Here is an 11,953-nt window from a genome sequence, read left to right on the forward strand (position 1 = left end):
ACTAACTATTCTAGTTCCTCTTGATTGACTTATCAAAATGGAAAGAACCAGGATATGCAACATCTGTGTCTCAATCAAATGATATGTATTTGGATTAGTTTAAGTGCCTATTACCAAAATTACATACTTATTTATCAGAACTGAGAAGGCCATGGACATAGGTACCAAGATACTTATTTGAACTGAATAACATTGTTGTTTTCTATTATGTCTTGTAAGTTTCTGTGCTCCTCTATTTTGAGCTTGACACAAGGAAAAAACAACTATAGCAAAGTAAATGAATGATCAGATAAATAAGGTGGGGAAAAGAACCTATTCATTAACATATTTTTAAATTTTGTAACTTTACACAAGTAAAAAAGTTGGTTGGAAAGCATTTCAGATTTACCAAAAGAAACCAATTAAAGCTCCTTCACTAATCCTACCATATATATATTATATATCCCTGCCCCTAGAAATGCTGAAGATTTGAATTTTTACAATTGAATGCCAACCAAAGAATGAAAAGAATAAATTTACATGAGGGGCAAGATGATACAGGGAATCAGGGATAAACCAAAAACAATAAAAGAAAACATGGCATTTACAAAGGCACCACCAATGGCAAGGACCAACAACTAGAACCATTTGTGACTATGCCTACTACTCATTTAAAAATTGGAAGTCTGGATTCTCGAGTAGCTCGTCTGCCAGTTTCATGTCTGAGAAATCCTTCTCTTGCAGTGATATAGACAGGTCATCCACTGAGAAAGGAATGCTGTGAAAGAAAGTAAACATGTCACCATTTTGCCTAGTTAACATCTCAACTTTAGGCCAAAAAACTGAAAGATATGAGCCTGCTATACAAGGTTTCACTCAAAGTTCATGTTATGGAAGCAATCTAACCTGGAGCTATCATCCAGCAAGAAAGAATCGTTCTGAGCGTTATTGGAGTCCTCGACCATAAGCATCCTCATGCTCGAAAGGACCTGAAGAAAAATTGGCATTAATCGAATGCGTAAACTTCAGCTATGCCCGTCACTGAATTCAGATGCAATATAGATACAGACTTACATCAGGAGATACGCTTCGAGTATTGTAGTTAGCATCCCAGTAAAGCGAGCATATTCTATACAGCTGCTGGATACTTAGGATCTGCCGTAATAGTACCAAGAGTTGGTGGAAAAAGACATGAGAGAGACATACAGAAAATGAGAAGACATAGATGAAGAGATAAAAAGAAATAATGCTTTCATGATCATATGCATAAGCATAATCTCAAAGCGCCTTCATAACAAAAAGAAAAGGAGGAAAAAAGGCACTATGAAGATTGAAATAGATAACGACTTACAGGGCATAAATCATTAATGATTTCATCATAGGAAATCCTATACTTCTGATGAATTACCTGTATATTGAAAATGACAATGATTAAACTATAACAAATGAAGATTTAACCAACAATGAAAAATGTCAGATTATCAAACAGCAAACAGTTACCAAGAATCCAACAGCCTGTCTTATGTGCTTGAGCTCATCCCAAGATGACCCCGCATACTGCACACCAAAGGAGATTAATTTAAGAGCTTTTCGGAAGATTTGTATGTTCCTAAAACTACGGAGAATGGCAAAGGTCATCATATTTCATTAAATTAATAAATTCCAATTGATATATGAACTAACTCAAAACTCATTACAGTCAAACAAAAACCAAACACCTCTTCCTTGGCCTGACAGCACCATAGTTCTAATTCAGCTAATCCAGCTTTCACATATTCCCCATTGCTGAACGTACAACAATCACGGCGCAGAAGAAGACTAGTAATAATATACAAAAACTTGTTAGCATTGCCACATTTTAAGATGAAAACATCATAATGAAGTAGGTTTCTTCTATGTTTAAATGATGTATGTGAAAAAAGGGGGGTAAATCTACTTACCTATTAAAGAGTTGGACATTAATATACGAGAATGTTTGACTGAAAATCTTTTGGATAAGAACTTGAGGCACCTAAAACCCACATCATGTTTCAGCATATTCAGAAATCGCATGGACAAGTTAATGGAGATATTGCTAAATATTCAGGAATTGGAAAGTTGCTTCTTACAAAGTTCTCTTTCAGAGTACAGAGGAGGGTGTTGAGGGATTCAATAATAGTCAGCCAGTGAACCATAGGAGAATCTTTACCATAGGATCGACCAGAAGACCGTAACGTTGCTTTTGATGTTCTTGGTGCCTGCAAGGAAAAGAACCAAAAGCATACTTGACTAAAAGCAATAAAATGACTCGAATTTTTTTATTTTGAGTTTACTTTTTAATGCTTCTAGAAAGTATATTAAGAATGAAGTATGTGGGGTCCAATGAACGAGTACTATATGGGATGAAACATAGTATTGGTTTAAAGCTCGCACCTGGATACATAATGCAAGCATTGGTGTTAACTCCTTCTTCAAGTTGTCCCGAATGATGCCATATATTTTCTCCAAATAGGCGGTGAGCTGCTGCTTGAAAAGTAAAGCCGGGTATTTAGCCTCTACCTTGCGTACAACCTCCGATGCAGGGGTGGCAAGGTTTGCAGAAGAAGGGGATGAGAGAAAACTCTGCAAGTATGCCATTAAGTACATAAGCGAATCTTATAGCTAAACAAAAAATTAGATTACTAAGAATATAAGGAAGATACTTTACCCTGGTCATTCTTCCAAAGAGGGATGTTGGATTAGGTGGTTTTTTAGCTGGGGTAGCAGTTGATGCACCATGAGATTTAAGGCTTTGTTCGAGTAAAAATAATAACGCAGAGGTATTAGACAACCAATAGGCCATAAGATTATTTCCATCTTCATCCTGTATGGTAGAAAAGAGAGTAGGGAAGAAGAAGATGAAACTTATTTTCAGCAAGTGCTTTCATAATACCATTTATTAAACCAGAAAAGTAGCATAAATAGCCATAAAAGAATTCATTTTTCAACAAATACACGTATGAATGTCCATATCTTTAAAGAAGTGGATGGAGGGATAACTGGAACAACAAACCACGAAACTAACCAGTGCTAAATGTATTACTCATAACAAGAATAGTGTCATGTAGAAAATGCATCCTAGAAACAAGAATTAGACTAAAACACACCACCAGATCCACCATTAAATTATTCAGTACGTTGCGATTATGATGGTAAGTATATCCTTACTTTCTCACTAAAGAGAAGTTCACTTTAGAGGAAACTTACCCAACTAAGTAAATTAAAATGCAAGTTTGTCAAAGTCATTAAAGAGCTATGTCCAAACTTTTACTATGTCCATACTTCAGAATTTAATAATAAAGTTACCTCAATTGCAGAACCAATCATCTGGATAAGGCGATCAAATACATTAGTTCTTTCGGCTTCAAATGATTTCCAGTGTAGAAGACATTTGTAAATGGTAAAAGCAGCAATAGGCTTTTCATTATTGAAGCCAATATTTTTCATAACACAGTTGACAAGTAAATCAACATTCTCCTACAATGAAACAAGTTTAAAATTGAGAAAAGTACTCTCAATTGAGAACTAACAAAATTGAGTTTCATATTTTCAAGCACATACATGTTGTCGTTCAATGTAAGACCTCCTCAATTTACTGTTAGAATCTGTACCAAATAGTTTCACAGGCGTAACACACATTTCCTGTAAAGAAAACTCATTTTAGATTCCACTAAACAGGCATACAGGATGGATCAGACATAAAGAGTAGCAAAAAAATGCACTTACAACAGCTTTATGCTCTTCAACGACATGGTGACCATTTTCCAGCTTCTGTAGATAAAAATGTCAGTCTTCCAAAAGTGCACGCACAAAGAGAAAATGAGGAACTGCATAAGAAAGTAAGTAAAATGACCTCATCTATAGGTGTTGCGATGTGTTCTGCTATTGTTTTCACAGATGAGTTTAGCTGAGATTGTTTCTGAAGAATATGGTTTGCAGATTCGATATCTGAGAATTTCTCTTCAAGCCTATCAATATTAACGGAAAAAATGGTCATCAATTCTGAGTATGTATGAAGACTGTTAAATTACGAAGCAAGTCATGATTCAAACGATATCAATTTAATCACAAACAAAACCTTTGCATAGCAGTCTTCAGCTGGATTACTTTTGATTCTGCATCCAAAGCTTGCTTCAACCTTTCTTCACCAATTCTGTTTGCCTCTTCATACCTTTTCTCTGTTTCATCAATTTTCTTTTCCAGTGAATTCACCAAGTTCTGTAACATAATCCAGGAAGCACTTAATTAATTATACGAAATCGAAACCTATCTTATGCAAAAGACGAGAATATTTTAAATATATCAATAAGCCTTTCTTTCGAATATAGTGCCAACATCTAACAACCTTACCTTAAGTTTTTCATTTTCACTACTAAGCTTCTCCAACAAAGAGTGGTCAACAACTGGAACCTCCTGTATGACAGGTACAATCTCCATTGCTCTTTTAGCAGCCTCCTGCTCCTTTTCAAGAAGTACTTTAGTTTCTTTAAACTGAAGTTGCATCTCATCCAAAGCAGATTGTAATTTTTCATTTTCCCGTGTTTTCGCTTCTTCCATGTCAACCTATAATTAATATTGAAGATTTAAGAAACTTTGCAAGGAGTGATGTAAATAGCACAGATGTGAAATACATCACTGTTACATTTGTCAGAAGATAAGGAGAGACAAAATCCATTTCTATCAGTTACACAAATCAAGTTTACTCAACTAAGAAAAGTTTGTAAACAAGTTTTGCTATTGAGCAAATAGAACATGCTATTGAGCAAAAGCATAGTCATTTACCCTCAAACGTTTTTCCAGCTGAAACCTCAATGTAAGGTCTTCAACTTGCTTTTCAAGCTTATTTTTAGCAGCTTGGAGAGCTCCTGTTTCTCTTGCAGCCTACAACAAACACAATGATAAGAAAATGGATAATATATGCATATAGAAAGACAATGCTGAAGAGTAAAATTGTTCACGGTCCGAATGTTGCCCACTGAAGTCGAGATTTCCAGATCTAAACCAATGAAGTTTTGGCAGTAGTACTACATTGATAATGGGTTAGCTTTGAAAGAGTGTTCATGAATAAGAACGAATACGTCGGGTTTTCTTCTCATAATTTCCTCAAAGTGATCAGAAGGTTAACCAGAAGTAAACCATAAGGATCAATGCTAAGCTATGATGGGATTCTTCCACTAACCTCAATGTCAATACAGCTTTGATTTGTTTAATTCTAAAATATTGAGCCTAGGTAATCGAGACCTACAATTTTATTTTAACATATCTCATTGATGGATTCAAAGGATTACCATCTTGAGTTTCCGCAGTTCTCGCCTCGCCATTTTTCCTCTCCATGCACATTGTGTTGCAATTGCTGCCTTCTTTAATTTCATAAAATCAAGTTCTGCCAAGTACTTCTTGCAATGGCTCTGGAATACACAAATTCATTAGAGTTTGGGGCGGGGACTATTTGAACCAAAATGAAAAAAAAAAAATCAAATAAAACAGAAAAATTAAGCAACAATAACCGTTGTATGGAATTCGAATATTTGAAAAATATGAATAGTAGAACTGTTAAACATATTTTTATAATGATGGATTTTAAAAATATTCCCTACCTGAATGATAATCGCTGCTCTAGTACGCCTTCTAAAGCATAGCTCACAACGAGCAGCCATTACCCGCAAACCAGTCTGAATACAGACAGCAGACATATATAATTCTTCATATGCCTTCTTAGCGTTATACATGCGGAAATATCTCTGAATCACCAAACTAGAAGCCTGCTGCCGCATTCCCTCGTAAACATGCCGAGAAAGTTGTCCTGCAGTCAGTATAAAGAAACTTGTCAGAATGATCAGAGTTTCACAAGGTTTTCACCAAATCCATACAGCGAGCTAATATTTGAAGAAGCAAATCTAGCAGAGACCTCTGCATGCAGCTTGTATCTGCACAGCAGACAAACGAAGGGAGACAAAACTCTGGCGAGCCAAATAAGAGCGGATTTTCCGCTGAATAATGCTTGCTGAGCGTCCTAAGATCTCACTTCTGCGGGTGTCTAATTCTGCTATTTGACCAGCTCGAAGAAAAACCTTTGTTTTACCAATCTACAGCAATAAATATATCTGCTATAGTTAGTTGCATAGAATAAGCCTTATGTTGCCACTCTAATCAAACTGATGTGATGTTAAACATCATAGCATAGAGTTTTTCAAATACAAAGACACTGGAGAAAGAGTACGTAGAAGAATATATAGTTAAGGGATCTTTTGAGGAATCAAGGATTAACCAATAACCATGTAATTATCCAAGTTATTCTTATTTAGTAGACTGTTCTTTGTGCCCCACTACCCAAACAAACTTATCCCTACGTCCACGAATCAAACTATAATATAAAACAGGATAACATAGCAGTGGTTACCTGATAGCCTTCAAGTCCAACATCCTCCAGAATCCTCTTGCAAGCTTGAACTTCATCGGAGCTGATAACGAAAACATGAGATAAGTGGTCATTTTTAGAATATGACATGCATGATAAGGAAGATGAACAACTTAGATACCTTCCGACCAAAGCATCAGGTGCAAGAAGGCCAAATCGATCCACAAATTCATCAAAGGTTTTCCGAGTGGGATACCCAGCACAGCTAATCCTAATTGCCTCCATAACTCCCTACAACCATACATACTATTTAATAAGCATAAACTCATTAATCTCAGGTTAACCATCAATTAAACCATTGAAAAAATGCTAGCAGTCTTACCCCACAACGGAGTTGCAGCAAGACATTTTTATTCTCAAAAATTGCTGGCTTGAGAAAATTATTGGGTTTCACACAACGGATGTAATGTGGCTCAGTGGAACTGAGAGTTTCAAGCAAGGATTGCAATTGTTGCTGCAGGACATATGATACGTCAATACCACAAAGATTAAGCAAGTCAAATAAGTTCTGTCCAACAAGGGAAAAAAACTAACCTTAAATTGTGAACCAATTGAAGAGAACTTTGATTGTTTGGATGATTCTTCAGGAGAAGGTGGAAACAAACCCGATACAAAGGGGCATTTAGAAGCATAAAGAAGTGCTTGGTGTTCAGCTACAACATAATCTTTGTTCTTGTCGAGGAATAAATCAGTTTGATAAGTGACCTAAAATTGACACAGATTAATTGCAAATGTTCCAAAGAAGAAACAGAAGACATGTAGCATTATGGCCTTATAATATACCATATGTGTGTTCTATTTATGATATGAATTTAATTTGTATGCATCATCAGTGTGAAAAAGTTCTTCAGAAACATCCAATCATCGAATGACAATGTAAAACTTTTTTATATTGATGGTGCATAGCAATTAAACTTTTATGGTCTGATATCTGAACCCCCGCCCCCCAAAAACAAAGAAAACCCAAAAAAAGAGCTCAACTTACATCACCGGCATAATGGCAAATTGTGAAGTCACTAAGTGATAACTTGGGCTTGCTAAACCTTTTATGGTTTTTGAAGGTCTGATACAGCTTTTGAGCAAAAGTTTCATGTGTTGATCTAGGAAACATGCTGCATCACACACACACACACACACACACACACAGAGTGATGCAGAGCTATCAGAGCATGAACAGAAATACTTTAAGAAATAATTAATTTTAAAAGTACTTACCAAGCTTCATCCAAAAGAGCAATAATGCCACCAGGTTTCTGAAAACGAATGCATAAAAATTATTTTAAAAGAAATACAAGCACAATTGCATCATTTGTATGCTAACAAGAATAATGACAATGGAAGTAGTTCAACATTTTATTTCACTCTTTAAGGGGAGGAAGATAAGAGTAAATATGTGTACGTACGTTCACATAGAAATTCATTTCATGATAATCAAATCCAGTAATATAATTTTTCCCCCTCTTTTGAGAAAAGGCTGTTGATACAACCTTGTCTCCAGATTGATAAAAATGTTACTGATTACTAAGTTTCCATTCCTTTAGCTACTGGGGAAAAAAAGGAAGTCCATTTCATGTCTCTTGTTTGATTTCAAGAAAATAGTCAAGCACCTTATTTAACACATTAAGATCATATACCAAAATGCATGCTATAAGAGACAATCAACGTTAAGAATTACGAATAAAACTATGAACCTTTTCAATGAGATCTAGAATATCTTGATTGTCGACAAATTCAATGTAACTCCAATCGATCTCCTCCTTCTTGTACTCTTCCTGCTCCATTTTGAAAACATGCTGGAGAACAAATATTTTAGATCATGAGTACATGTTTAAATTGAAAAAGAAGTAATGGTGTTTATCTTTCAACGATACAAGCAAGAGACACCAGCAATTATAAACAAAATAATATCTCTATAACAAACAAACCTGATTAAAATGTTGCTGAAGCTTTTCATTGGTCAAATTAATACAAAATTGCTCAAAACTGCAAAGTACACATAAATAATATACCAAATCAACAATGCCACCTTTGCAGATGATAGAACTGCAACTTGACTGGTAGTAACGAGTGAAGACAAGCAATGGCATTTCAATAAAATGTATTTAGTAGGAAACAAAACAAAACAAAGGTTGTAGGAGTTAACACACCTGTTGATATTGAAACTCTCAAAACCATAAATATCAAGCACACCAATTAAGGATTTTGAGTCAGTATCTTGTCCAATTGAACTATTAATCTTGTCAACCAACCTAAAAGAGCATGAGACAAAATTACAGAAATAGAGATTAATACTTGGATCAATTTGATCAAATTTTCCAAAGTGTAACCAAGGTTCAAATAAATACATTTTCATGCAATCTGGTTATAGGCTTACCAGTCAAACAACCTTGCATAAACGATCTTAGCCAAAGCATCTCGGCTGAGTGCAGCAGCTTCTGGATCCAGCCATTTTGTAATTGTTTCATCACGAGTAACAATTACTCGTTTGCAAAGAGAATCTTCAAGTGCCTTAGCATCACACCTGAATTAAATTATCAGCCAAGGTTGACAAGATATGAAATGCAAACCTTTAGTCGATGCAACAGTGCAATATTTGCTCACATGAAAAGCTCAGCTGCAGTCTGTAGATGGAACCGAGATTTCTCATCTTTTGGAGCAGATGAATCTATCTCCTTCCCTTTCATGAACTCAATGTTGCCAAGATGCAAAATTGCAGCAACAACTCGAAATATTGCATCCTGAAGAATGACAGGAAAATGGAAAGGCAAAGCATTGAAGCACAGGTCAAGATTTAAGAATCTAATCATGAATTTAAAGAAACTTCCTATAAAATACCTGCTCCTCAAAACTCATTCCAACAACATCCATTGCTCTCCTTGTAGCTATATATTCTTTATGTTCGTCAATCCCTTCTAACTCATAGCAATTTGATTGATTCAGATAATGAAATGTTTTTGGATGTCCTAACTTGTACTTCATAATCTCCTGTCAAAACAAAGTCCTATCATGCTAAATTTCTGTTACCCCATTCAAATTATCAGCTAGAGCTAATAGCAAGACCAATAATGAATAATGACGTGCTCTAAGCTTCTAAGCACTGAAAAAAGACCACAATGAATAACAACCGCATGCATTACCATAATTAAACAAAAGGGCATAATGTACGACAAACACTGTATACCAAACACTCTAGAGGTCCTATGTCGGGGATTTTTGTTTAATTATCAGTCACTCAAATGTGTGATTTCATCCAGAAACAAATTAGTGCAAGAAAAAGAATCCCACTACCTCCTGCGGTGCAGCGCAGAGCATGTAGAAACAGTGATAATTCCTCTCTGGGTCTGATAGCTGACAAACACGCGATCTTTCCAGCAGATATGTTCTGATAGCAGCTCCTGAAATTCTTCCCCTCTGATCAAATTGAATCTCCACAAACTTACCAAAACGACTGCAGAAGTCACAAATTATAGTAAGACAGCATGGGATAAAAATAATGCTATATAACTAAATAAGAAGAAAACTTACTATTATTTCCCACCTTGAATTATTGTTCCTAACCGTCTTTGCATTCCCAAAGGCTTCAAGAACAGGATTGGACTATAAATCACAAAAGAGCAAAAATGTTCATGTTTATATAATTTTTATGAAAACTAGGTACTAGAAATGATTAACAAAGAAATAAATTTACGGCATTCAAATGAGCTTGCGAAACTAAACTCATGAAGTTTGATTCTCTTACCTCCAAGACTTTTTGCTCAACAGTTCTACCTTCAGCAGCAGCTCTCCCTCCCATGTAGGCAAGATACCGCATGAGCAACTTAGTACTTTCTGTTTTACCAGCTCCGCTTTCACCACTGACTAATATTGACTGGCTGATTCCCTCATTTATCATAAGCCTTTCATACCACAATAATTTATATGGTCAGACTTATAAAGTAGCAGTAGTAGTAGTAGTAGTAGTAGTAGTAGTAGTATACGCCATTTACAGTGCAGCAAAGAAGATTACCTATATGCAGCATCTGCAACGGCAAAGGGATGTGGACTTAGCTCACCAAACACTGCTCCTTTATATTGTGCCATCATATGACTATCATATAAATGAGGAAGCTTTACAAAAGGGTTCACCGCAATCAATATATTTCCAGTGTAAGTCTGGAAGCAAAGTATTGGACTAATTAGCATAATATTCCACATTTCCAACCATACAACATCATCAAAATATGAAATACATACGTAAATTTCATTGATATCATATCTTGATCTCAGATTTTCTAGTACACCAGGTTCGTGTAGGTATGCAAGCTTTGTCATATCGTCTACTCCACTTGGCGGAACTTCAGTGTCTTTATGATAAATACAGGACACTTTAACAACAACCTGAATTTCAAGGCAAAATTAAAGGGAAATTCCAAAATTTGAGTTAGCATTACACCCAATAAAGCATGGGCATATTGCAATACAAGAAAGGACCCTCACCGTCTTCCCTGAAGTGCAAGAGACTTTAACTTCTTCTCCATTAACCTCCAAGACTTCACCATCTATCCATGCTACTTCAGAATCCTCAACCCAAACATGGGACCCAACTATAGGAGTGGTAGCAGCAACCTACAGTGCACAAAGTGTCCAACTTTGCTTAACTAATCATAGTAGAATTCATTTGCCCCTCTAAATAAATTTATGCATAATCAAGCAACTAAAACAAAAGGCATTCACAGAACAGACTTGGAATTGACGAGAAAAGACCAAGAAAAATAGATACCATTTTGAGAATGGGGATGGGATCAAGAACTGAGCTTGCAACTGGATCTACGTGCAATGCATCAAAGGGCAACTCCACCACTAAAAAAAGAAGAGTCTTGGCACTGCCCCTCCACGTTTCAAAGCACAACGTTCACAAATGTGTGCTCCAAATGGTGAAGAAAACCAAACGGTGCCTATGAAACTGATTAAAAAAGGAAAAAAAGAAGGAGATAAAAACGCTTCAAGAAGACCACAAGTGTTGGAGATGGGATTAAGCGCTCTCTGCTTCTGCAATGGGGTTTATGTTTATTACTCTCTTTTGGTTTCCAAGTCTACAAGTTGTTATGGTGTGTTTCAGTTCAGCTGCTGCTTCTTTTTCGCATTTTTTCACCCTTCTTTTCCATACTCGGATCATGTTCATTTTTGTCAAAAAAGAATATTTATGAATGTTGTATATAAAAAATTATACTTCATAATATTATCGGAGAGAAAAAAAATTGAAAAATCTATTTCTGAAGTAAATAGTTAACTACTTAATTAACTAAAGTGAAATGTTAAAAATCATTGACTCAATAGATAAGAAATGATTTTTTAGACATGATTACATAAATATAACACAAAAATAAATGGACTTGGAAATTTATTTATCTATCACACAAAGAAGCAAACTCAAGAAAGGCAAGAAAATAAAGATGAAATTATAAATTTTTTTATTTCTCAAAAATAAAGACAAAAAATATTTTATCTATGTTACTAATATATATTTTCTAATTCAAAGATATAATTTGAATATAATTA

General features: G+C 35.3%; 1 protein-coding gene across 2 annotated transcripts; it reads right to left on the reverse strand.

Annotated features, from left to right (window-relative positions):
* Window positions 1–294: 294 nt before the first annotated feature.
* LOC112695128 (myosin-6) lies at window positions 295–11,568 on the reverse strand. 2 transcript variants are annotated; one of them, XM_025747342.3, is made up of 39 exons: window positions 11,175–11,568; window positions 10,892–11,020; window positions 10,649–10,792; window positions 10,422–10,567; window positions 10,155–10,311; window positions 9,954–10,012; window positions 9,704–9,863; window positions 9,251–9,400; window positions 9,017–9,153; window positions 8,790–8,936; window positions 8,563–8,664; window positions 8,341–8,398; window positions 8,107–8,208; window positions 7,631–7,668; window positions 7,401–7,527; window positions 6,950–7,120; window positions 6,738–6,869; window positions 6,537–6,646; window positions 6,398–6,458; window positions 5,906–6,083; window positions 5,595–5,800; window positions 5,286–5,405; window positions 4,780–4,878; window positions 4,348–4,560; window positions 4,076–4,215; window positions 3,851–3,965; window positions 3,724–3,768; window positions 3,559–3,639; window positions 3,304–3,474; window positions 2,666–2,821; window positions 2,392–2,580; window positions 2,088–2,216; window positions 1,920–1,990; window positions 1,698–1,797; window positions 1,480–1,536; window positions 1,331–1,387; window positions 1,054–1,134; window positions 886–968; window positions 295–757 (listed from the first exon to the last, which is right to left on the reverse strand). In XM_025747342.3, the coding sequence occupies exons 1-39, from the start codon at window positions 11,175–11,177 to the stop codon at window positions 643–645; spliced, it is 4,539 nt and encodes a 1,512-aa protein (XP_025603127.1). In that variant the 5' UTR covers window positions 11,178–11,568; the 3' UTR covers window positions 295–642. The 2 variants fall into 2 exon arrangements, with proteins under 2 accessions (XP_025603127.1, XP_025603126.1); XM_025747341.3 differs by having other exon boundaries at window positions 6,398–6,646.
* Between the last annotated feature and the right edge of the window lie 385 nt (window positions 11,569–11,953).

The sequence above is a fragment of the Arachis hypogaea genome, chromosome 6 (assembly GCF_003086295.3).
Source record: "Arachis hypogaea cultivar Tifrunner chromosome 6, arahy.Tifrunner.gnm2.J5K5, whole genome shotgun sequence".
NCBI classification, from domain to species: Eukaryota; Viridiplantae; Streptophyta; class Magnoliopsida; order Fabales; family Fabaceae; genus Arachis; species Arachis hypogaea.